Below are 26,760 nucleotides of genomic sequence, written 5' to 3' on the forward strand. Positions count from 1 at the left end.
TGGCTCAGACTGTACAGAATTGGCCTGCAATGCAGGAGACTTGATTTTGATCCCTGGGTTGGGAAGATCCCGTGGAGGAGGGCATGGCAACCTGCTCCAATATTCTTGCCTGAAGAATCCCCAAGAACAGAAGAGCCTGGCAGGCTACAGTCGATGGGGTCATAAAGAGTTGGACATGACTGAACGACTAAGTACAGCACAGCAAAGGGATGGCACTGTGAAATTCATCAGGTTCAGGCTCGTTTCAGCTATCCGCTCTGTAAAAGCTAGAGTCCTCGTTCCCAGGGTCCAGATAGCAGTTATACTCAACTTTTAGGCAAGAGAATGGAGGGAGGGACGGGGGGTAGGCAGAAGGCTCAGCCTTTAGGATGTTACCTGAAAACTGCCCCACAACACCCTGCTCGTATGTTATTAGCCATTATGTATGTCCACGTCTTGGAAGGGTAGGAGAGGTAAAGGAATTTTTATTAAGGGCATGCATATACCCAGCTAAAATATGTGATTTTCTTAGGAAGGAAGGAGAGGTAATGATGTAGGCGATTAGCACATCAGTAGGCTCTCTGGTGGCTTAGCTGGTAAAGAATCTGCCTGCAACATGGGAGACCTGGGTTCAATCTGTGGGTCAGGAAGATCCCCTGGAGAAGGGAATGGCAACCCATTCCAGTATTCTTGCCTGGAGAATCCCATGGAGAGAGAACCTAAGAGAACACGTCTGAGAAACTCACACTTTGTCTTCACTTTGAATAGGCTCTCAGTTCCCTTTGTCCCCACTTAGCTGCGCTCAGTGCCCACCTGAGCCGCGCTTGCTGTCCTGAACGTTTTCCCGAGAGTGAGCCTGTCCTCAAGATTTCTTGCAAAGATCTTCAAATGACCAGGCATGGAACCCACATCCCCTGCAGTGGAGGCAAAGTCTTAACCACTGGGCCACCAGGGAAGTCCCCTCAAGTTTCCTGTCTGGCTTCTTTGCACAATTTGCCTGCTTTCTGTCTAGGCAGTTAGATTTTTCAGCTGTGTCTGCTTCATTTATTCACTTTTCTTTCACCTTTTAGAAAATTTCATTGGAACTTCTTGTATGCTGTTGTGCCCTTTCCCATTCTTTTTGTCCTAGTGCAGTTACAGCTTTTTAATTTTTATTGCCTTTCCAGTGGAAGTTTGAGAGAGGGAGCAGAGAAGGTTGTTTATTCAGATCTCTTTGTTTAGCAAATAGCGTATTTGCATTTTCAGCTTTCTTCTGTGTTTATATCAATTTGCATTCTTCTTGGCAAGTAAATTTTTTTCCCTCCACATCCTCAGGAATACTCACTGATTAATAATTTAAATAAGTTGCTTTTTGCTGAATAGATGGGTGCGAGATGGTACCCAGTTTTAGGTTGCATTGCCTTGATATCTCTGAGATCCAGCATTTTCTGTTTGCTGGCTGGCCACTTTCTTTTTCTGTAAATTGCATGTCCTTTTTTTGGCGCATTTTCTACATTGTGTTTTCCTTACTGATTTTTAAGAGTTCTGTACATTTTCTGGCAATTTATCCTTTTTCTATTATTTATAGTACAAATATCTTTAAATCTGTTTTTTGTCTCTTATGTTTATGGTATCTTTTGTCACACAAAAGTCCTTGCAATTTTTTTTTTTTTGGTCTTGCCTCCTGTCATGTGGGATCTTAGTTCCCCAAACGGGGATCAACCCTCACCCACTGCAGTGGAAGCTCAGAAGCTCAGAGTTTGAGTAATGAAATCCTGAAAAGTGTTTTATTCTCCTCAAAATCTGTTGTTACAATTTTTTTCTTATTTCTGATGTTGCGTATGATTACCCCCCACCCCCCAATCAGATCTCTTGTAAGTTCAGAGCCATCTTTTTTTTTAAACCAAGTCTGCTTAACCTTTGGATTTATGCTGTCATTCACTTGTTTCTTTTTCCTCTTTTTGTATAGAATGATTAGCTTCTCAGCTTTTTTTGCTTTTCAAATACATCTCATTTAGGACTATATGTTTTTTCTGAATCTGCTTTCAGTTGCATCCAACTGGTTTTGGTATGAAGTATTCTTGTTGACATTTTTAAAATAATTTGTAATTTTAGTTTTCTTTAATGTGAGTCTTTTATAGAGCTTTTGTAACATTTCTAAATTTGTGTGTCACTTTTTTGTGGGTTAATACGTAGTTTGCTGCATTATGGTACTGTCTTTTTCTTTGTAAAATAAAGTTGATGGAACTAGTTTCATAATTCTGGAAATTTTCCCAAGCACTAATGTTTTATAAATCAAGAAAGAAATTTTGCTGTTCCATTTTACTTCTCAGCTGTTGCTTACATTCTGATTGGTGGTGAAGATATTGAGATAATATTAGCCCTAACGACATTGCTACAGTTTGTTAATCAAATAGAGTATGGTGGATATAAAGATAAATAATACTTGACCTTTGATCTCAAGGAGTACCTGTAGTTGCCAGACCTTAGTTTGGCTGAGTTAATTTTATTTATGCTACATAAATGAGTAAACACAGATTTAACAGGAAAAGTTAAAATCTTTGTTTGATAAATAAAGTGGCTTGTCAGGACTGTCTTCATTGTAATCCTGGAGGGAATTTGCTGCCATACTCTACTGCAGCAGTGCTTCTGTGAGTGATTCTTCATGAGATAGATTGGGCAAAGAAGGAAGTGTGAGGGTAAGGTGCAGGAGGCGTCCACTGGCTCTAATCAATACCTGGCCCAGCGCTCTGGTCTTCTGTATCTGGTTGGTGGGCTTGGAGTTGCCCAGCCCTCAGTACTGACTGGGACTGGATGGCTTACGTGAGTTGTGTTGCGGTATCACTTTCCATGTGGATTGGTTGTTCTTGGTCTCCATACCATCCCCCTAAAAAGTTTTTTTTTAATTAGGATTTTTGGAGAAGACTCTTGAGAATCCCTTGGACTGCAAGGAGATTGAACCAGTCCATCCTAAAGGAGATCAGTCCTGGGTGTTCATTGGAACGACTGATGTTGAAGTTGCAACTCCCAGTACTTTGGCCACCTGATGCGAAGAGCTGACTCATTTGAAAAGACCCTGATGCTGGGAAAGATTGAGGGCAGGAGGAGAAGGGGATAACAGATGAGATGGTTGGATGACATCTTTGACTCAGTGGACATGAGTTTGAGTAAACTCCGGGAGTTGGTGATGGACAGGGAGGCCTGGTGTGCTGCAGTTCATGGGGTCGCAAAGAGTTGGACACGACTGAGCGACTGAACTGAACTGAATGGAAATTTGTTTTATCTTTGGTATATTAAAATAAATATATTCGTTTGCTATTTTTTTTCCCCATGAGATTTAAAAAGTTGAGTTCTTAGTTATTTGCTCTAGAGCCATTGAGTTCTTAAAGTACTGCTGCTGCTGCTAAGTTGCTTCAGTTGTGTCTGACTCTGTGCGACCCCATAGATGGCAGCCCACCAGGCTCCCCCGTCCCTGGGATTCTTCAGGCAAGAACACTGGAGTGGGTTGCCATTTCCTTCTCCAGTGCATGAAAGTGAAAAGTGGAAGTGAAGTCGCTCAGTCATGTCCGACTCTTCGCAACCCCATGGACTGCAGCCTACCAGGCTCCTCCATCCATGGGTGCTAGAGAATATAAAAAACACTTCTGAATATTTGCAAAATCAGAATCTGTAGCTCCTGTTTTTCCAACATGTGCTGTGTGTCTGAAATCGTTCATCTCAGGTTGGGACTAGAACCCATGTGCTGGGCCTTGAACCCAGCCAAAACCCACACTACCTGGTTTCAGTTTAGAATGAAGTTGAGGTTCTTGATGTCTCATCGCAGAAAGAATAGAGTGAGAGACAAAGTGATAGGTAAGAAATGAATTTACTGGGATTCAGAGAGAAACACACTCCACAGACAGAGTGGGGGCCATTGAAGAGAGCAAGTGCTGCAAAATGTGGCGTGGTTAGTTTTTATAGGCTGGGTAATTTCATATCCTAAAAGATGATGCTGTGAAAATGCTGCACTCAACATGCTAGCAAATTTGGAAAACTCAGCAGTGGCCACAGGACTGGAAAAGATCAGTTTTCATTCCAGTCCCAAAGAAAGGCAATGCCAAAGAATGCTCAAACTCACACACATTTGCACTCATCTCACACGCTAGCAAAGTAACACTCAAAATTCTTTAAGCGAGGCTCCAACAGTATGTGAACTGAGAACTTCCAAATGTTCAAGTTGGATTTAGAAAAGGCAGAGAACCAGAGCTCAAACTGTCAACATCCGTTGGATCATAGAAGAAGCAAAGGAATTCTAAAAAAACACGTACTTCTGCGTTATTGACTACACCAAAACCTTTGACTGTGTGGATCACAACAAACTGTGGAAAATCCTTCAAGAGATGGGAATACCAGACCACGTTACCTGCCTCCTGAGAAATCTGTATGCAGGTCAAGAAGCAACAGTTAGAACTGGACATGGAACAACAGACTGGTTTCAAATCGGGAAAGGAGTATATCAAGGCTGTATACTTTCACCCTGCTTATATAACTTATATGTAGAGTACATCATGAGAAATGCTGGACTGAATGATGCACAAGCTAGAATCAAGGTTGCTGGGAGAAATCAGTAACCTTAGATATGCAGGTGACACCACCCTTATGGCAGAAAATTAAGAAAAATTTAAGAGCCTCTTGATGAAAGTAAAAGGGGAGAGTGAAAAAGTTGGCTTGAAACTCAACATTCAGAAAACTAAGATCATGGCATCTGGTCCCATCACTTCATGGCAAATAGATGGAGAAACAATGGAAACAGATTTTATATTTTGGGCTCCCAAATCACCGCAGATGGTGACTGCAGCCATGAAATTAAAAGACACTTGCACCTTGGAAGAAAAATATGACCAACCTAGATAGCATATTGAAAAGCAGAGGCATTACTTTGCCAGCAAAGGTCCATCTAGTCAAAGCTATGGTTTTTCCAGTAGTCATGCATGAATGTGAGAGTTGGACTATAAAGAAAGCTGAGCACCAAAGAATTGATGCTTTTGAACTGTGGTGTCGGAGATGACTTGAGAGTCCCTTGGACAGCGAGGAGATCCAACCAGTCCATCCTAAAGGAAATCAGTCCTGAATATTCCTTTGAAGGACTGATGTTGAAGCTGAAACTTCAATAGTTTGGCCACCTGATGCGAAGAACTGACTCATTTGAATATACCCTGATGTTGGAGAAGATTGAAGGCTGGAGGAGAAGGGGACGACAGAGGATGAGATGGTTGGAATGTATCACCGAGTCAATGGACATGAGTTTGAGTAAGCTCTGGGCTTTGGTGATGTACAGGGAAGCCTGGCGTGCTGCAGCCCATGAGGTCCCAAAGAGTCGGACACAACTGAACTGAACTGTGGTTAGCAGTGTCTCCTTTCTTTTGAAAAGAGTTAGTTTCTTTGTGGAGTTTACTCCATACTATGAAATCAGGTATTAATGATTTCCGGTGACTACTGTACTTATGTTTCATTTTTTCATACTTACATTTCATGTTATATAACCTATCCTAAAATGAAAGTTGCTCAGTCATGTCTGACTCTTTGTGACCCCGTGCACTATACAGTCCATGGAATTCTCCATGCCAGAATACTGAAGTGGGTAGATCTCCAGGGGATCTCCCCAACCCAGGATTGAACTGAGGTCTGCTTCATTACAGGCGGATTCTTTATCTGCTGAGCCACCAGGGAAGCCCTTTCCTCCCTTACCAGAGAGTCCAGCCATCTCAACCTGGACAGCTGGCAGGAGATAAGGCAACTTTCTGAGTCACTAATTCCTGGTTCATGTCAGAGTCATGTCACTCCTTGCAACACCATGTACTGTATCTTGCCAGGCTCCTCTGTCCATGGAGTTCTCTAAACAAGAAAACTGGAGTGGATTGTCGTTTCCTGCTCCAGGGCATCTTCCCGACCCAAGGATCGAACCTGGGTCTCCTGTATTGCACGCAGAGTCTTTACCATCTCAGCCACAAAGGAAGCCAGCCTATCCTAAGACACTTATTTTACTTTGAGAATTCCATCACGTAGCTTTTAGGCATTTAAATGTAGGATATAAATGTACTGTTACCCCACACAAGTCAAATTTTGAGAGTTAACCCCAAAAGCTTTGGAGTAAATAGATACAAAGAAATTTGGTATGTTCTGTGTAGCCTTTCTTTTTTCCTTGATCCATTTGCAGAGAGTATTTTCATTTCCTCCTACTTCCTTCCGGTTTAGAGCAGAGGGCAGCAAATGAAGGCCTGCCCAGCTGCCTGCTTTTGTGTGGTCTGGGGCACTCTCTAGTGGGTTGGCGCTGGGAGCCTTGGACAGCTGGGTAGGGTGCTCCCCTCTGCCCCGTCCTCCCTTTCATTTTCAGTGTCTGCCTCCCTGGCCGGTAGCCAGGCCTCACTGCTGCCCAGGACTTGCTTAGGTGTCACTACACATTGGATGTTCTGCTTGGCAAGTGGCTTGGCAGTGAATGATGTAATCTCGAACCAGGAATTGGTGACTCAGCAAGTCACCTTATCTCTTGCCAGCTGTCCAGGTTGAGATGGCTGGACTCTCTGGCAAGGGAGGAAGGCGTGCCGGAATTTGAGTGTCACCGGGGCAGAGATCAAAACTGACTGCGTTGACCGCTACCCACCTCTTTTCTCCTGGATTTCTCACTGCCTGACTGAATAGTTTTCCTTCAGAGAACTTCAGCTGATGGTAGTTAGATACCTGTCCCTAGCGATCCCATCATCTGAGGTGGCCCAACCAGGTAGAAAGGGTGCAGGGCAGGGCAGATGTTTTCTCTTTTGTTATGTTGTAACAGGTACCTGCATGTCATCCTTGATTTTTGCCTTTGTTCTGGCAAGGCCTAGGATGTGCTCAGTCACGTCCAACTCTTTGCAACCCCATGGACTAGCCCGTCACGCTCCTCTGTCTATGGAATTCTCCAGGCAAGAATACCTGAGAGGGTTGCCATTTCCTCCTCCGTGGGGTCTGCCCGACCCAGGGATTGAACCCATGTCTCCTGCACTGGCAGGTAGATTCTTTACCACTGAGCCACCTGGGAAGCCCAGAGACGAAGTGTGGGGATCCCTGCTCTGTAGCCCTGTTGGCCCCTTTGCTATGCTGGCTCGCCCTTAGGGGCTGTGGCCTCAGGGTCTCTGTACTCACTTGTCTCTCTTTATGGACACATTCTTTAGTAGTTCGTGTTTGTTCTCAAAACAGAATCTCAGGTTTTACGTTTCAGAGATAAAAAAGTTGCTTTTTGAAAACTTTGCATTTTGCTGATTCTTTTGTTTGGAGCTAGTAATGAAGCTTAGCAAATAAGATCCAGTTCCTGCTCTCAGGGAGTTTAGAACCGATTAATACATAACTGACTGTGGTAAGTTGTGAAGGGAAAATTCCGGGCCCTAAGTGATTGTCAGTGGAGAGGCGTTTAGAAAAGGCATGACGTTGACTGCTGCTGTTGCTTCTGCCACCACCATGCGTCACCTGACTGCTTCAGTGTAGTAGCTTCCTGACTTCTCTGGACTCCTGCCGTTTGCACACCTGTGAGTCAGTTTTCTACAGAGGGTCTGGGGTGAATCTGAAAATAGATTAGCTCGTGTTACTCTTGTCCACACCCTTTGGTGCTTCCTCTTCTTCTTTTTTTTTTTGGTGCTTCCTCTTCTTAAGCAGTAGTAGAAGCCAAAAGTCTTACAGATGCACTCGAGGCATCATTACTTCCTTGATTTCATCTGCTGTTTTCTCCTGTGCTTGCTCTCCAGCCATATCCTCCTCATTGTGCAGAGGTATTTTCAGGCATACGTTTTTCTCAGATTCCTGGCACTTGTTCTCCCTTCCACTGGTGATGCTTTTCCCCACATCCCATCACTTCCTTCGTGCCCTATTATACATGACATTAAAAAATTTTTTTTGTTTTACTTTTACGTAGTCCAATGACCATGTTATTTAAAAAAAAAACTATAGCCTTCTCATGTCACCCCCTGCACATGACCTTATCCCTCTCACCTCTTTATTTCTCCCATTGCATTTAACACTATGTGCTATTCTGCCTTGTTACTTAATTTTGTTTTGCCTCCAGCTCTAAAAGTAAGCTGTACAAGGGTGCAGATTTTTTAATATTTATATACTGCTGAATTCCTGTTGTAGAACTGTGCTTGGTGCATGGCAGACTGTTAGCATGGGCTTCCCAGGTAGTGGTAAAGAACCCGCCTGCCAGTGCAGGTGTCATAAGAGACTTGGGTTCGATCCCTGGGTTGGGAAGATCCCCTGGAGGAGGGGATGGCAATCCACTCGACTATTCTTGCCTGGAAAATCCCACGGAGAGAGGAGTCTGGCAGGTTAGAGTCCATAGGGTTGCAAAGAGTCGGACATGACTCAAGTGACTTAGCACGCATGCAAACTGTTAGTATGTCTTTGTTGAAAGAGTGAATGAATGAGGACGAGAAAAATGGGAAATTGTGATGGGAAAGTTTCTGGGTGAAGGGAAAGAAAATGGGTGAATGTCCTGAGCCAGGAGAGAGCACAGAATCTTAATGCCTACAGTGTGTAGTGAATATTCTTAGTTGAGGCTGGAAAATTGGGTAATGAATGATACCACAATTTTTGGATGGAATTATAGTGGGAATCCAAGAATACTCTCCTACATAACCACAGTACAACTTTCAAAGTCAGGAAATTAACATTGATTAAATATTACCATTTAATCTGTTGTACTCATTCAAATTTTGCTGACTTTCCTATTAATGTTTACAGGTCCAGTATCTAATACCAGATCTTGCATTGCAATTAATTGCCTTTTTAGTCTACTTCAGTCTGGAACAGTTCATCAGTTTTTCGTTGTTTTTCAAGACGTTGGCATTTTTGAAGAGTAGGTACAGGCTGCTTACTTTGTAGAATGTCCCTTAGTTAAAGGGCTTGCCTCTTATTTTCTTGGATTTTATGCATGGTGGGGCTGTTGTACAAACCCAAATGATGCTGTGTTTTTTTTTAATGCACCTTAAGAAAAGCATGAGGTTGATTTGTCCCATTGCTGATAATGTTTGATGTTTATCACTTTGTTAAGATGGTGTCCGCCAGTTTTTTTGACCTCACAGTTAATAAGTTATATTAAGTAGTAAGTAACAGTTAGAACTGGACATGGAACAACAGACTGGTTCCAAATGGGAAAAGGAGTTCGTCAAGGCTGTATATTGTCACCCTGTTTATTTAACTTATATGCAGAGTACATCATGAGAAACGCTGGACTGGAAGAAGCACAAGCTGGAATCAAGATTGCCGGGAGAAATATCAATAACCTCAGATATGCAGATGACACCACCCTTATGGCAGAAAGTGAAGAGGAACTCAAAAGCCTCTTGATGAAAGTGAAAGTGGAGAGTGAAAAAGTTGGCTTAAAGCTCAGCATTCAGAAAACGAAGATCATGGCATCCGGTCCCATCACTTCATGGGAGATAGATGGGGAATCAGTGGAAACAATGTCAGACTTTATTTTTCTGGGCTCCAAAATCACTGCAGATGGTGACTGCAGCCATGAAATGAAAAGATGCTTACTCCTTGGAAGGAAAGTTATGACCAACCTAGATAGCATATTGAAAAGCAGAGACATTACTTTGCCAACAAAAGTCCATCTAGTCAAGGCTATGGATTTTCCTATGGTCATGTATGGATGTGAAAGTTGGACTGGGAAGAAGGCTGAGTGCCGAAGAATTGATGCTTTTGAACTGTGGTGTTGGAGAAGACTCTTGAGAGTCCCTTGGACTGCAAGGAGATCCAAGCAGTCCATTCTGAAGGAGATCAGCCCTGGGATTTCTTTGGAAGGAATGATGCTAAAGCTGAAACTCCAGTACTTTGGCCACCTCATGTGAAGAGTTGACTCATTGAAAGAGACTCTGATGCTGGGAGGGATTGGGGGCAGGAGGAGAAGGGGACAACAGAGGATGAGATGGTTGGATGGCATCACTGACTCGATGGATGTGAGTCTGAGTGAACTCCGGGAGTTGGTGATAGACAGGGAGGCCTGGCGGGCTGTGATTCATGGGATCACAAAGAGTCGGACACGACTGAGCGACTGATCTGATCTGATCTTGTGGGGAGATACTTTGAGATTCTGTAATACCCTGTTTCCATCAAGCTTATGTTTTAGCTTCTGGTAATGATTTTACCTGAATCAGATATATTATGAAAGGGGCAACGTCGTGACTTTGCTCACCTCGTTGTTTCTTCTAGATTCATTGGTTGGCATTGTATATTAGGGTAGAGTTTTCCCTGTTAAATTGTTTGTTCTGTTTACTTTAGAATGATCTTATTTTCCTCAGTGGAGTATGATTTGCTATTTGTTTGAATTATTCTGGACTTGGCTAGTGGGAGCTGCTTTCAGCTAGTTCCTGTGTACTTTTGACATTTCCTCCTCATGTTTTAAGTACTTCCTTAACTTTCTGGCATAGCTGAATGTTTAGGCTTGACTTGAATTTTCTCATTGTCAGCCGTGGGGTCCGTCATTTCTCTAAGGAGCACTGGCTCTGTTTATTAATTATTAATTAATTCATTTATTTATTGGCTATACCACGCAGCTTATGCGATCTTAGTTCCCGGACCAGGGATGGGACCCATGCCCCCTGCAGTTCAGTGCAGAGTCCTAACCACTGGCCCACCAAGGGAAGTCCCAACGCTGGCTCCATTTAGTGCAGAGCATAATTTATCTGGACTCTAGGTGTGCTTTTTGCTACTTAGTATTATTGTTGCTAGAGCCTCTCAGCATATAAATTTAGGAAATACACACACACATTTATACCACTTTTTGTATCTGTATTACACTGTGTTAAAAATGAGTTCACACTGATACCTCCAGTTCCAGTCCAAAGCCAGTTTCTTCTAGCTGTCCACTATCCCATATTTGTAACTCTTTTTTTCCAAGGCAGTTAGAAACCTGACTCCCATTATCTTCAGTATATTTAATTGTTCTGTTCTTCCTGTTTGTAACCAAACTTGTAGCCATGGCAGCCATAAACTTGATCTCTGATTTGTCCTATCTGCTCCCACCCCTCCTGAAAACTAAGCTTCAGAAATAACAATTGCAGTCAACCCTGATGACTCGTGGGAGGGGATGGGCAGGGAGGTGATAAGGGGAAGAAGAAAGATTAGAGGCCAGTTAGAAGCTTGGCCTTGGACACCCCTTAACCCCCACCTTGCTAGCTCAGAGGTCACGTTTCATGGTCATTCTGGCTGCTATATGGAGAACAGATGGAAGAATGAGAAAGAAGAGAAAGGGTGACTGGCTGGGGAACTTGTGGATTAGTCTGCTTTCAGGGGAGAGGGGAAATGTTGGCACACTGTGTAGCATTGGTGGAAATGGATGGGGCGGACATACTGAAATCACATTTGAAAGCTGGTAAACCTGGGCAATGGCACCCCACTCCAGCACTCTTGCCTGGAGAATCCTGTGGACAAAGGAGCCTGGTGCGATGCAGTCCATGGGGTCGAGAAGAGTCAGACACGACTCGGCGGCTTAACTACTTTTCACTTCCCTGCATTGGAGAAGGAAATGGCAACCCACTCCAGCACTCTTGCCTGGAGAATCCCATGGACAGAGGAGCCTGGTGGGCTGCCGTCTGTGGGGTCGCACAGAGTCGGACACGGCTGAAGCGACTTAGCAGCAGCAGCAAACTGCTTTTGCTGCTGCTGCTGCTAAGTCGCTTCAGTCGTGTCCGACTCTGTGCAACCCCATAGATCAGTAGTTTACCAGAGGTGTTAATTTGTCCAGTGGATGTAAACAATAACCTTAATAAGAAATAGTATTTTAAGAAATGCATTGGTTACCTAGGCAGAGGTTAGTTTGCTTTTAGCGAATAATAGTAGACAAATATTTTTCTTTGGTGCTAAGAGTTTTTTGTTAATAGTTTTTTCATTGCATGCGTTTTAGCTATAGGTTTACACATTAAAAGACTATGTTAATTAATTTTAAAATGGCTGATTGAAATCTAATTTGTGGGCCACTGAAAGTAAGCATGCATAAGTTTAAGTATACTCTTAAACCAGTTGTATTTATATAAATGTGTGTAATACTTAGCTTTGGTAATTTTAGGTTTTGACTGGTTTTTATATTGATCAATTATTTTTTATTGTTCCTTTTTCTTCCTGATTTATGGAGATGTAATTGACACTTAGCTCTGTGTAAGTTTAAGGTATAGTACAGCGTAAGGATTTGACGTTAAGTCATGAATTGGTGAGTACTGTAAGTTTAGTGAATATCCATCATCTTATATAGATACAAAATTAAAGAAATAGAAATCTTTTTCCTTGTGGTGAGAACACTTAGGATTTACTCTCTTAACAACTTTCATATATAATATAAAGTAATGTTAATTACATGTATCATATTGTGTTAGACAGCCCTGGTATCAGTAGTTAGTTACCTTATGACTAGAAGTTTGTACCTTTGACTGCCTTCATCCAGTTCTTCTCCCCTCAAGTCCCCACCTCTGGTAACTGAAAATTGGATCTCTTTTTCTGTGTGTGTTTGGTTTTGAAGTAGAATTGACCCACAACACTGTGTTAGTTTCTGTCACACAGCATAGTGATTTAGTATTTCTGTACGTTTCAAAGTAATCCCAATATGTTCAGATGCCATTCGTCACCATACAAAGATATTACATAACTATTGACCACATTCCCCACACTGTACATTCCATATCTGTGGCTCATTTATTTTCTATTAGACATTTGTATGCCTAATCTCCTATACAATAGGGAAAAGACAGCTTCTAAAGTAAATGGTGTTGGGAAAACTGGACTACTTCTCACACCATGAGCAAAAATAAATTCAAAATGGATTAAAGACTTCTAGATGTAAGACCTGAAGCCATAAAACTTCTAGAAGAAAACAAAATACACTGTTTGATATGAGTCATATCTTTTTATGTCTCCTCAGTCAAGGGAAACAAAAGCAAAAATAAACAGATTTGCTCTCTTTTTCAGATACTATGATCAGATCTGTTCCATTGAACCCAAATTTCCATTTTCTGAAAACCAGGTAAGTCATTTGTTTTAAAGTTACATGTGATAATGGTAAATCACCCATTTCCTCTTACCCTTGGTGTTTTATTAAAATAAACGGTGTCTCTTCACTGTCTAGGTTTTTATAACACTTTTAAATGAAAAACTTTTAAGCCCATCTGTTATGAATCTGTGCTGCTTTGAAGTGTCTCTTGAAATTCTGTTCATGCCGTTCCTCAGTCACTTCTGTGCTCACGTAGTGCATTGGATTGCATTTTTCTTCCTGCATTTTTTATCTGTAGAAAGTGTGGACTAAGATAATCTGTGATGTCCTTTCCTTTGGTTTTTACAGAATAAAGTAGGAAACTATATGATTCAGGACGTATTTAGTTTCAGTTTATGTGCTTTAAAAATTATTTGCCCAAGTTGCATTTGCATATAAACTTGCAAATACTGTTATGATTAGGTGTTACACTGTAGGCATGTCAGTCTTTCTCTTAAAAGATAGATATTGAAAGTGCTGATGATTTCGTGCAGTTATATTTGGGACACTTGTTAAAAGTTTTTAACTTTTGTGACATTTCTAAATGTTAAAATAGTTTGTACAAAATACTTTAAGCATAAAGTTTTTACAAGTCAAGTGATGTGGTGAGACTTGTTTTAAAATACCCCAGGAGAAAAAGTATGTGTGTGTTGGTGTTTGGATTGGAAAGTGTGGGTAGATGAGTGGAGAAGGGTAGAAGACTGATGTGTGTATGTGAGTTCCTTGTGTTACTGTCTCTACTTTCAGGTGTATTGAAAATTTCTCTCAGCCATAGTTGAAAAATTTTGTATTGGATTGCAATACATAATTTAAAAGAGGCTAAATTCTTTTAACCTTCACACTGTGGAATAGTTTAGAGTGAGATGCAGTTTTTAATTAAGTAAACTTTTTATTCGTGTATAAAACACACACAGAACAGTTAACAAACAGTGTATAGCCTGCGTCATCACGAAGTGAGTATACACGTCTGCTGCTGCTGCTAAGTCACTTCAGCTGTGTCCGCTAGCCATCACCCAAATCAAGAAATAAAAGTTTATCTCATCCTGGAAATTCTCCTACTTAAGTGCCTGTTCTGTTCAGGTCACTGTGGATTTGTAAAGATGCGCAAGACCATGTTTTCTGGAGAAGATAGTGGGTGTGTGATTACTGTGGAAGAGCAACGTTGCAGATATCCTACTGCCTGAATTTTACTTTCAGAAAAGAACATTTCATGGTTCACAAAAAGGAAAAGGAGTAGTTTGGTTAGAGAAGATAGTGTTTTAGACAGATTGAAACTTTTGTCCTTTTCTTCACTGTGGATTGTTTTTTGAAAGAGACTGAATGAGATTCAGGAAGGTAACATAATTTTCTTTTTCCCCTCCTCTTTGTATCAAGATCTGCTTGACATTTACCTGGAAGGATGCTTTTGATAAAGGTTCACTTTTTGGAGGATCGGTAAAATTGGGTATGTAATTTTAAAATAAAAATGACAGGAAATTTGTTCTATCTTGGATTGTTTTAGTCTCCAAAATTGCTCTCCTAATGATTCTTTGTAAATAATGAAAATTTTTATGTTTCGTTTTCTTTTTAACTTCAACTTCTAATGAAATTTCCAAATACTTGTAGAGAGCCTATGTCTTGCCAGGCACTGTCCTAGTTTTAAAACTGAACAAGATAGTTGTATTCAGTCTGGTTGGAAGATAGCTGATCATTTTAAAGTACAGTGGGAAGTATATTAACCTCTGAAGAAACTTATGGGCACCTAGACAAGGAAGTAGTTAATTCTGCTCTTGAATGCACGTGATGTTTGAATGAATCCTTGAAGGATGAATTTGTTTTTTCCAGGTAGAAAATAATGTTACAGGTAGAATAACCAAAAGTCAGAAGAGTGAAGGCTTTTTTTTATCTACCAGCTCATCATGTTAACCTTTCTGTGTGTTAATTTTCTCATTTCTGAAGTGGGATTATTAAATGAGTGGAATACATGTAAAGTCCTTAAACAAGACTCAATAAATATTAGCTACAATGAATAATATTAATATTACATATAACTATAATATAATGTGTATGCATTATAGGATATATACTATGTAACATTATATAACAGTATCATATAGTATAAGTTACCATATTAACACATATTAATATAATTATTGATAAGAGTTGAAACTCTGGGTGATGCGGGAATTTTGGAGGGTGAAGCCATTGGAGAGTAGATTGTGAAGAGTTGCAAGTGTGCTATCAATTTGTGTTCTTCCCTCATAGCTTATTCCACCTGGGCACTGTGAAAGGGCTTTGTACATGTTATCTAACTAAACTCCCTCTTAGCACAGTGAGAAAAGGCACTATTCTTACTAAAACTGGTTTAGAAAGATGAGTGACTTTCTAAGATTTAATGAAACTGTATATGACTCAAAAAGCCTAAATCCAGAGACTAGAGAGAAACAGACCCATTAAACTGGTGAGAGATGAAGAGATTAGACCAAGTATCGTGTCTGTGGGTTGGGGAAAGGATGGTTTTGAAAGAGGGTTCAGAGGTGAAAACCAATGGATCTGCTGGCTAGAAGGAATTGATGATTGACTTTAAGATTTGTAACTTGGTTTGACCTGTGGATAATTATTCTTTTCGATAGACAGGTCAAGTTTGACTTTTCTGTGTTATATCTGGGTAGAAATTTCTCTTTGGCATTTAGATGTAATGTATTTAAAACTCAAAAGAGGTGGAGACGTAGATTTAGGAACAGTTTCCTTAAAAGATAATAAATTTATCTTCTCTGGTAGACTGTGGGTTGGGAAAAGTATGAAAGCCAAACTAGGGAGTATAACTTTTAGGGGAAATAAGAGGAAGAGTTTCCTGGGAATGAGGTTGAGAAAAGGCTTTCAGATCTCGGAAGAACCAGGGGAAAATAGAGATGGGATTGAATTCCAGAAGAGTTTCAGAGGTCGTGCAGAAGAGTTTCAGAGGTTGTACAGTCCAGTGGTTCCCAAACCTGGCTGCATGTTGCAGTTACCTGGGGAAAATGTTAGAAATACTGATTGTATTTACAGACAAAGATAACAGTATGCCAGATGTGAAAGGAGGACATTACAGGGTGGGCCACTGGGTTTCATCTCTTTGAAAATGCCTGCATGTGACTTTGATGTTGAAACATTGTTGACAGAGTCCAGATGGAGGTCAAAGAAGGTTGTAAAATTCGCTAGCTCAGTCGATAAAGAATCCACCTGTAATGCTGGAGACCTGGGTTCAATCCCTGGGTTGGGAAGATCCCTTGGAGGAGGGCATGGCAACCCATTCCAGTATTCTTGCCTGGAGAATCCCCGTGGACAGAGGAGCCTGGTGGGCTACAGTCCATGGGGTCACAAAGAATTGGACACGACTGAGCAACTAAGCACAGCACAACACAGGAGGAGAAAGAAGATTCCCTAGGGCAGGCTGAAGTCAGGTTGTGTTGGGTTGAGAGAGGACCGGAAGTTAGGAAATGCGAACAACACATGTGGGTGCTGAACAGCTCAGTTCAGAAAACATGCAGTGACGATTTGGGGACAGAGGGGTCATTATGCTGAGAGAGAGGCAAGATCAAGAGAAGGACTTCCAGTACTGCTGTGACAAGCAGATTCTTTGGCTGGGAATAAGGAGCAGGTATCCATAGAACTAGGATACACTTAAGTGAGATAGGTAAAGTTGATGAACCGAGATCCTAGAGGAATTGGGATGGAAAAGAATTGAGCGCACATATAAAACAGGAGGTAGAGATCATCAAGGCATTTCTAGTATCAGTTATGGGGGATTAAATGTCCATCAGTAATGTTTAGGGTAAATGAAGCATGGGCTGCCCATTCCTTAGAATATTGTGTAATTTAAAGTATTAAGAATGATATATATTTGTTGACATGTAGACCTGTGTCCACTGAATAGCCAATAAAAGACATGTTACAGGTGAGAGCTGCTATATAACTCAGGGCCCCAGAGTTGGTCTCCTTGGGACACCTTTTGTATAAAACCCAAGGTGATTGCTACTTCCTGGATGAGAAATTGTCAAAATAAAATGGCAGACTATGACCTGGGATGATAATGTTTATGGGAAATATAATAGGCTGGGATATATATTTTGTAAAAAAAAAAAAAAAGTTTACTTTTATCTGTTGCTTGGAGTATATTTCATTGTTCTTGAAGTCTGCTAATTCATATATTGGATGAGCTGTTGTCATATTTACACTGTCACTTTCTTGTATGGCTCTGTGTGTACATTTACAAGTTTTAATTGCTCTACCAACACATACATTCTGTGCTTTTATCATAGTCTCAAGATTTCCCAAACTCTCAGTCTCATTATTTGTCTCTCTCAACTCCCCTCTTCCTGAGTGGCTCTTCTGTTCCCTTGGCGTCTTTTCTTTCTTGAGTGTGAGCCATTTGCTGTCTAAAGCTTCTCTATAATGATTATCCTTTAGTTTAGAATCATTGTTTTCTGAATATTGTGTGTTCCTCCTTCACTGGAATATATTCTTTTGTTTTTGTTTGATTTTTAGTTTTGACTGTGCTGGGTCCTGCTGTATATGGGCTTTTTATAGCTTGGTGAGTGGGGGCTACTCTCTGGTTGCGTGCACGGGCTTCTCCTTGCCTTGGCTTCTCTCACTGTGGAGCACCAGCTCTAAGGTGTGCAGGCTGTAGTAGCTGTGGCCCCTGGGCTTAGTTGCCCTGTGGCATGTGGGATCATCCCTTCTGATCACTAAAAACTTTTAGTGATCAAATTTTCATTTCCAGGGGCTTTTTCTTACTCGAGGAGTATTCTTTTTTAATAACATCCTGTACTTGTTTTATGGATGTACTGTCTTTGAATCTCTTTTAAGGATGCTCATGAGGATCTTGGAAATGTTGCTTTCTGTTACTGAAATTGTTTTTGTTTATTCTGGGTTCAGATTTTCAGTTCACCTTGATCTTAATTTTTGTGTGTGTTCTGCTCCTGGTTATTGTAGATTGTTAATACATTTATTTAAGAAAGTAGGTTAGAGTATTCTTGAGTATTCTTGCCTTGAGAACCCCATGAACAGTATGAGAAGGCAAAAAAATATGACACTGAAAGATGAACTCCTCAGGTTGGCAGGTGCCCAGTATGCTACTGGAGAGGAGTGGAGAAGTAACTCCAGAAAGAATGAAGAGACAGAGCCAAAGCGAAAACAATGCCCAGTTGTGGCTGTGACTGGTGATGGAAGTAAAGTCCAATGCTGTAAAGAACAATATTGCATAGGAACCTGGGATGTCAGGTCCAGGAATCAAGGCAAATTGGCAGTGTCAAATAGGAGATGGCAAGAGGTGATGTTTTAGGAATCAGTGAACTAAAATGGGCTGGAATGGGTGAATTTAATTCAGATGGCCATTATATCTACTACTGTGAGCAAGAATGCCTTAGAAGAAATGAAGTACCCCTCATAGTCAACAAGAGTCCAAAATGTAGTACTTGGGTGCAATCTCAAAAATGACTGAATGATCTCTGTTCATTTCCAAGACAAGCCATTCAGTATCACAGTAATCCAAGTCTGTGCCCCAACCACTAATGCCAAAGAAACTGAAGTTGAATGTTTCTGTGAAGACCTACAAGACCTTCTAGTATTAACACCCCCAAAAGATGTCCTTTTCATCATAGGGGACTGGAATGCAAAAATAGGAAGTCAAGAGATACGTGGAATAACAGGCAGGTTTGACCTGGGAGTGCAAAATGCAGCAGGGAAAGGCTAACAGTTTTGCCAAGAGAATGCCATTGGTCATAGCAAACACCCTCTTCCAACAATGCAAGAGACCACTCTACACGTGGACATCACCAGATGGTCAATACTGAAATCAGATTGATTATATTCTTTGCAGCCAAAGATGGAGAAGTTCTATATGGTCAGCAAAAACAAGACTGGGAGCTGACTGTGGCTCAGATCATGAACTCCTTATTGCCAAATTCAGACTTAAATTGAAGAAAGTAGGGAAAACCACTAGACCATTCAGATATGACCTAAGTCAAATCCCTTATGACTATACAGTAGAAGTGAGAAATAGATTCAAGGGATTAGATCTGATAGAGTGCCTGAAGAACTATGGATGGAGGTTTGTAACACTGTACAGGAGGCAGTGATCAAGACCATCCCCATGAAAAAGAAATGCAAAAAGACAAAATGGTAGTCTGAGGAGGCCTTACAAATAGCTGAGAAAAGAGACACAAAAGGCAAAGGAGAAAAGGAAAGGTATACCTATCTGAATGTAGAGTTCCAGAGAACAGCAAGGAGAGATAAGAAAGCCATCTTAAGTGAACAGTGCAGAGAAATAGAGGAAAGCAATAGAATGGGAAAGACTAGAGATCTCTTCAAGAAAATTAGAGATGCCAAGGGAACATTTCATGCAAAGATGGGCATAATAAGGACAGAAGTGGTATGGACCTAAGAGAAGCAGAAGACATTAAGAAGAGGTGGCAAGAATACACAGAAGAACTATACAAAAAGATCTTCATGACCCAGATAATCACGATGGTGTGATCACTCACCTAGAACCAGACATCCTGGAACGCGAAGTCAAGTGGGCCTTAGGAAGCATCACTACGAACAAAGCTAGTGGAGGTGATGGAATTTAGGATTTAGAATCCTAAAAGTTGATGATGTGAAAGTGCTGCACTCAATATGCCAGCAAATTTGGAAAGCTCAGCAGTGACCACAGGACTCGAAAAGGTCAGTTTTCATTCCAGTTCCAAAGAAAGGCATTGCCAAGGAATGTTCAGACTACCGCACAATTGCACTCATCTCACACACTTAGTAGAGTAATGCTCAGAATTCTCCAAGCCAGGATTCAACAGAATGTTGAACCGTGAGCTTGTAGATGTTCAAGCTGGATTTAGAAAAGGCAGAGGAACTAGAGATCAAATTGCCAACATCTGTTAAATCATCAAAAAAGAGAGAGTTCCAGAAAAACATCTAGTTCTGCTTTATTGACTATGCCAAAGCCTTTGAATGTGTGAATCACAACAAACTGTGGAATATTCTTAAAGAGATGGGAATACCAGACCACCTTACCTGCCTCCTGAGAAATCTGTATGCACGTCAAGACGCTTGCTCCTTGGAAGAAAAACTATGACCAACCTAGACAGCATATTAGAAAGCAGAGACATTACCTTGCTGACAAAGGTCTGTCTACTCAAAGCTATGGTTTTTCCAGTAGTCATGTATGGATGTGAAATTTGAACCATAAAGAAAGCTGAGTGTCGAAGAATTGATGCTTTTGAACTGTGGTGTTGGAGAAGACTCCTGAGAGTCCCTTGGACTGCAAGGTGATCCAACCAGCCCATCCTAAGGGAAATCAATCCTGAATATTCATGGGAAGGACTGATGCTGAAGCTGAAACTCCAATGCTTTGGCCACCTGATGCAAAGAACTGACTCATTGGCAAAGACCCTGATGCTGGGAAAGATTGAAGGCTGGAGGAGAAGGGGACGACAGAGGATGAGATGGTTGGATGGCATCACTGACTCAATGGACATGACTTTGAGCAAGCTCCGGGAGTTGGTGATGGACAGGAAAGTCTGGTGTGCTGCAGTCCATGGGGTCCTAAAGAGTCGGCCATGACTGAATGACCGAACTGAAATGAGGCTAGAATAGCTGGTGTGTATGTCTGCTTTATGCTGCAGAGGCTAGAATTAGGTTGGGGGCAAGCTAAAAGCTGGCTGTAATTACAGGGGAGACTACTAAAGTGCTCATAACAAGTGTTTTACTTTATGACACTTCTGTATGGCATAAACACACAGCTATAATGTTATTCTGGTTTTCCTGGGTGGTTTGTTCAATGGTTTTGTCAGAAGCCTTATGATTATTTTGCTTGGTTTTCAATATCTGGCACATTATGTGACATCTTGAATGTGACTATGATTGAATTTGTTCTTCTGTGTGTATGTGTATGTGTTTAAAAAAACCCATAACATAAAATATACTATCTTAACCAATTAAAAAAAAATTTTTTCCCCCCTCATTGCGTGGCTTGTGGGCTCTTAGTTCCCTAGCTAAGGGCTGAACCTGGGGTCCAGCAGTGAAAGCACCAAGTGCTAAGCACTGGACTGCCAGGGAGGTCCCTGTCTTAACCAGCGTTAAGTGTATAGTTCAGAGGCGTTGGGTGTACTCACATTGTGAAACATCTCTGAAACGTTCTGATCTTGCCAGTCTGAAACTCTGTGCTCTTTAAATAACAGCTTCCCTTTTCACCCGTGCCCCAATACTTGGTGACCACCATTCTACCTTCTGTTTATAGAAGTTTGACTGCTTTAGACACCTCACGTGGGTGGGATCATAGAGCGTTTGTCTTTTTGTGACTAGCATGTTCTGCTTAGTGTAATGTCGTTAAGGTTCGTCCATCTTATGGTATGTGATCGGATTTCCCTACTTTTTAAGCCGAATGATACTCCGTTGTAGGTTTATACTATGTTTTGCTTCTGTTCATGAACCAGTGAATTGCTTCCTCCTTTTGGCTACTGTGAATGATTCTGATATGAACATGGATGTATAGATATCCTGGAGACTAAACCCTGCTTTCATTTCTTCTGGTTTTATACTCAGAAGTGGAATTGTTGGATTATGCAGTAATTTTATTTCTAACTTTTCGAGGGATCTTCGTATTGTTTTCCACATGGCTGCAACATTTTACATCTCCACCACCAGTACACAACGGTTCTAGTCTCTCCACATGCCTGTCGACAACTGTCCCATTCAGTTTTGTTTCTCTTTACTCAGTTTTGGTTGTGCTGGGTCTTTGTTGCTGCGAGGGGGCTTTCAGTATTTGGGGCGCGCGGGGGCTACCCTCCCCTGGGTGAGTGGGCTTCTCATTGCGGGGCCTCTCTTGGGGAGCACAGGCTCCAGGGGTGTGGGCTTCAGGAGCTGCAGCCCGCAGGCTCAGTGGTTGTGACTCATGGGCTTAGTTGCTCTGCACATGGCATGTGGAATCTTCACGGACCACGGATTGAACCTGTGTGTTCTCTGCATTGGCAGGCGGATTCTTCCACTGTACTGCTAGGGAAGTCCTCTATTTTGTTTGATAGTAGCTATCCCAATTGATGTGAGACGTGTAGATTCTTAGTCAGAATTGTATTTTAACCAGATAGTCTTCTAGTCCTCTGAGAGATACGTTATTAATATAAGGAAGTGAGACACAGAAGGCCAGGTGGGAGGTACTTCAAATTGGCATAGGTTTGTAGCAAGTGAGAAACTGGTTTGAATGTCATGGGAAGGTGTCATTTTGAGAGAGCTGATGGGAAAATGGGAAGAATTTATTTGAATTGAATTTGAAATAATGTGAGAATGACTTTTCATTTTGAATCTAATAGTGTGGATGTAAAGGGAAGGAAAGATGAATTTATTGATCCTTGAGTTTTAGGTGATGAGAATATTGTTGTGGAAATAGATGCCTGCTAGGGCAGCTAGAAATATGGGAGCAGATTATGGGTGAGAAAACAGGTCTGGAAACTTGTTTTTGTGAGAGCTAGTGGGATAGAGGTCATAGTATTTCTCTTTGAAACATTCATTTTCTTTAGAAAAAAATATAATCTGATGAATTTTTCCTTCTCAATCTTTTACAGCTCTTGCAAGCTTAGGATATGAAAAGAGCTGTGTGTTGTTCAATTGTGCAGCCTTAGCTAGCCAGATTGCAGCAGAACAGAACCTGGATAATGATGAAGGATTGAAAATCGCTGCTAAACATTATCAGGTACGCAGAACAGTAGTTACTACCTAACTGTCAACACTGAGTTGGATTGAATTGAAAATCATTTGCGTTTAGGGTTTGTAAATGTTTCTTTACATACAGATGCTTCCTTGAAAAATAATGTACTTTTTAATGAATTGATACATTTTTTTGAAGTCCTTAGATAAAAGAACGGATTTGTAAACCAGCTCTGTTTTCCTCACCATTGTACACCCGGCACCTAGCACAGTGCTTGGCACATAATAAAGGCTGAGTAAATGTTGGGAGAAAAAATGATTAATTGTTTGAGATAAAATCTTTGGCGAGTCCCTTTTAAATGCATGACCTCATTTAAAATATTTGTACATTATTTTTGCATAATTTTTCTTAGCGAGATATAGTTAAAATTTCACCAGTGTCACAAAAGTTAAGACATCTTGGCAAGAAAATTTTACCTCTAAGACTTGTGAAGAGGTCATAGTTAAATGTGGTCAGATACGTAATGTTATTAACTAAATGTAGGTTTTACATACAGTCAGTTACTAATATGGCATCTTATTTGGCGAGAGTGTATTGTTGACTCAGCTTTTTTTTGCTTCAATTTAAGGAAAAATAAGTGATTATTGTGAAGTGGTAATCTATAATTATGTTTTCATGTTTTCTGTTGCTTTATCATTTACAGAGTACGTTCATGTTCTCTTGCACACTTGGTGATGCACGCTGCATAATGTCATTCTTGTTTTCCAGATGAGGGGACTAGAGGGCAGAAGTGTTAATGCGGTGGTCCCCTGGGGTTTCAGGGGTTCTAAATTTTAGGGAATCCCAAATGGTCCTTGTACTGTCTCTCATGGTTCTGAAGTTAGCTTGTTTCAGAGGTGGAGTTCGGTCTTTTCCATTGTTCAAGTTTAGGGGAGTTGAAGAATGCTGTTCTAAGAAAGTGAGAGGAAAATGTACTTTAACCACACAACATGCTCCCAGTTTTGGATGGGCACAGATGACAATCCTGATCCAAATACCTTTCCTTTGGGAGGCTATAAGTAGCAAGTTTTTTAAAATAAGAAAATGAATTAAAATTTTATTTAGTTGTCTATGCATTGTAAACTCCACTTGTTGGCATGTGAGATCTTAGAGGGCATCCTGAATTACTGAGGATACATTGCACTTTTACTCACAGCAAGGTCCCTAGTGTGAGGGAAAGAGATTCTAAGTTTCTTTCCAAGCCATTTGCTGCCAGGACACTCTGTGCCCTTGGGTAAGTGCTTTAATCTCTGTAGCTCTCCGTTCCTTATTTGTGAATGGGAGACCAGATCCTGTGCGTTAGTAGTGTGTGATTCTGTTAGTGTGCTCAGCGTGTCAGCTGATCGCTCCTTGCAGACATTGATCTAGTTTTATGGTGCTTTCTGACTGCAGCAAATGTGATGTTCACTTCGGTGCAGCTTAACCTTGAGTTAGCTCTGTGCAGTTTAACTGCATAACCCATAGCTCCTTTTAATCCCAGATCGATGTCTTTCTTTCTCCCAGGGTCAGTTGTTTCATAAACGCAGTTATTTTAGTGTTAACCTCAGTGCAGTGCTGAGTTACGTCTGACTCTTCTGTGACCTCATGGCCTGCAACCCACCAGGCTCCTCTCTCTGTGGGATCCCCAGGCGAGATATACTGGAGTGCAGCCATTTCCTTCTCCAGGGGATCTTCTGACCCAGGGATGGAACCCATGTCTCTTGTGCCTCCTGCATTGGCAGGTGGATTCTTTACCACTGTGCCACCTGGGAAGCTAAGCAAAATGTAATTGAGAAGAAAAATCTGATGGGAAACGTTTTACCAGGGAGCTCTGAAAGCCAAATGAAAGATCCTTAGCCAGGGATCATCCTGCTGTTCCCCAGAGGACTAGGTATCAGTACCCTTTAATTATCTGAGAGATGAATTTGGAACCAAAGCAAGAACATTTTAGGGCTAAAAACATTTTAATAATATCCCTGCCTCTGTTCACATGTTGGATTTTGAGGAAGTATTTGCAAAAGTTGAATCACTTGGTCGCATCAGTTTACTTTGTTGCTGTTGAATGTCTAATGCATGTTAAATCTTATTCTGTAGTGTTTTTAGAAAAATATTCTTATTGTTGGTAGGTGAGATGTCTTAGGTCTGTTTTTCATAATATAAGAATTTAAGTACAGTAACTGTTGAACTGAGTTAACATTTGAAGTGGTTTTGTGTGTAATAGTAGAAAATTGTCTTGCTGAGTTCTTACAGATTTTAATGAAATTCTCCTTTTCCTTCCTCTAGTTTGCTAGTGGTGCCTTTTTACACATTAAAGAGACCGTTTTATCTGCCTTGAATAGAGAGCCCACTGTGGACATATCTCCAGACACTGTTGGGACCCTCAGCCTTATCATGCTGGCCCAGGCCCAAGAAGTGTTTTTTTTAAAAGCCAAAAGAGGTAATTCCACTTTGTTCTCCATTCGGTTGCATGGGAAAAGAAGTGACAGGCTTTTAAAATAAGGTGATTATAATATGTTCAATGTAGAACTTTCATCTTTGCATCTTTGACCCGTGGTTCATTGAAAAATTTCAACTTTCCTTTTCTGACCTGAAGGTGGTATAAACACACAATTCAGAATGTAGGCTGTTTTTGAAGTCTTTTATAAAATGTGTAGTTACCCTCTTAAAACACTGAACCCTGGAGGAGTAGTTATGTAGGTTTGTAACATCTAAAATTCACTCATTCATCAGATATTGTAATTACTGGGTACAGCTGTATGCCGGTCCCTGTGATCGGCTCTAGATGGAGTCAGCAGACAGAGATTTCTCTTTTTAGGAAGCTTGCAGTTTATCATGGGGGAAATGATAAACAAGAAAGTAAGTAGCCAAGGTAATTTTAGAGAGAGATAATTGCTATAAACAAAATAAGATGTGATGATGACTGGTGGTGGCTGTGGGATAAGGATGTAGGGGGAGTCATGCTGTTTTTAGATTTTTCAGTCAAGAAGAATTTCCTTGAGGAGGTCTTGTTTAAACTAGACTTCAACTAACAAGGAGGAGCCATCCCAGCAGAGTCCCTGGCCCTGTGAATGAGGGAATAAGGACACTTGTTCTAAGGCATGTAAGTTAGTGTGAGAGATAAGAACAAGGACTGAACGTACAAGTATAGGGAACAGAGCATGAGAGCAGTCCAGCAAGTGGAAGCTAAACGAACTGGAAAAGGTTTTCTTTTAAAATAACAGCTTATACTGAGATAGAATTCATATACAATAACGTTTACCCTTTTAACATATACAATTCATTGGTTTTTAGTGTATTCAGAGTTTTGCAGCCATCCCTAACTGTCTTACTTTAGAACATCCCACCCCCAAAAGAAATGAAAGAAATGCCACAGGTACTGTCAGTCACTCTCCACTCCTTGTGTACCTTGGCTTCTGACAGCTGCTCATTTATTCCAACTCTCTGGATCTGTCTATGGATAATTAACTTGTACACAGGAGAATTAGTTTCATCACCAAGGATTTTGTAAGACAAATGTATAAACTTGTGATCTCAATGTCTTCACTGAGTTACCATGACATATCAGATTATTTTATATTTTCATTGAAATGATCAGTTTAATATTTTATTCCAGATAAAATGAAAGATGCCATCATAGCTAAATTGGCTAATCAGGCTGCAGATTATTTTGGTGATGCTTTTAAACAATGTCAATACAAAGATACTCTCCCCAAGGTAAGTTATTGTTTTTTGTAAATACTTGGTTGTTTTGCATGTGGAACTATTCGGACATTTTTGTGTCTTAAGCAAGTTGAAAATTACAATTTCTAAAGAAATTTGAAATTTAAGGGGAGGCATTTGAAGAATATGTTTGTAGAAATAGTTTTTAATTTAAGATGCATGACACTTTCTCTTTCATATTTAGCGAATGCCTTTGCTTCTGTTCTTTACTAAATTTATTTTTCGAAGCTAAAACTCTTTCTGGAAAATTGTGAATACCTGTCTCCAGTAATTTTATCAGATCAGGGCATTGTTTTGAATCATTGGTCCTTTGGTACAGCATGATACTTGAGCATGTTGATTATTCACGCTTTTAATTATTGTCCTGTTTTCTTAAAGATGA

At 40.8% G+C, this 26,760-nt stretch overlaps 1 protein-coding gene across 2 annotated transcripts in view; it reads left to right on the plus strand.

Moving 5' to 3' along the window:
- Positions 1-26,760, plus strand: part of PDCD6IP (programmed cell death 6 interacting protein) — a 71,650-nt gene that overhangs the window by 3,159 nt on the left and 41,731 nt on the right. For both annotated transcript variants that reach the window (XM_061395811.1, XM_061395810.1), the window contains exons 2-6: positions 12,925-12,979; positions 14,360-14,429; positions 22,558-22,685; positions 24,942-25,095; positions 26,272-26,372. In XM_061395811.1, coding sequence (XP_061251795.1) covers positions 12,925-12,979; positions 14,360-14,429; positions 22,558-22,685; positions 24,942-25,095; positions 26,272-26,372 — 508 coding nt within the window. The remainder of the gene's footprint in view (positions 1-12,924; positions 12,980-14,359; positions 14,430-22,557; positions 22,686-24,941; positions 25,096-26,271; positions 26,373-26,760) is intronic.

This window comes from Bos javanicus, chromosome 22, assembly GCF_032452875.1.
Source record: "Bos javanicus breed banteng chromosome 22, ARS-OSU_banteng_1.0, whole genome shotgun sequence".
NCBI classification, from domain to species: domain Eukaryota; kingdom Metazoa; phylum Chordata; class Mammalia; order Artiodactyla; family Bovidae; genus Bos; species Bos javanicus.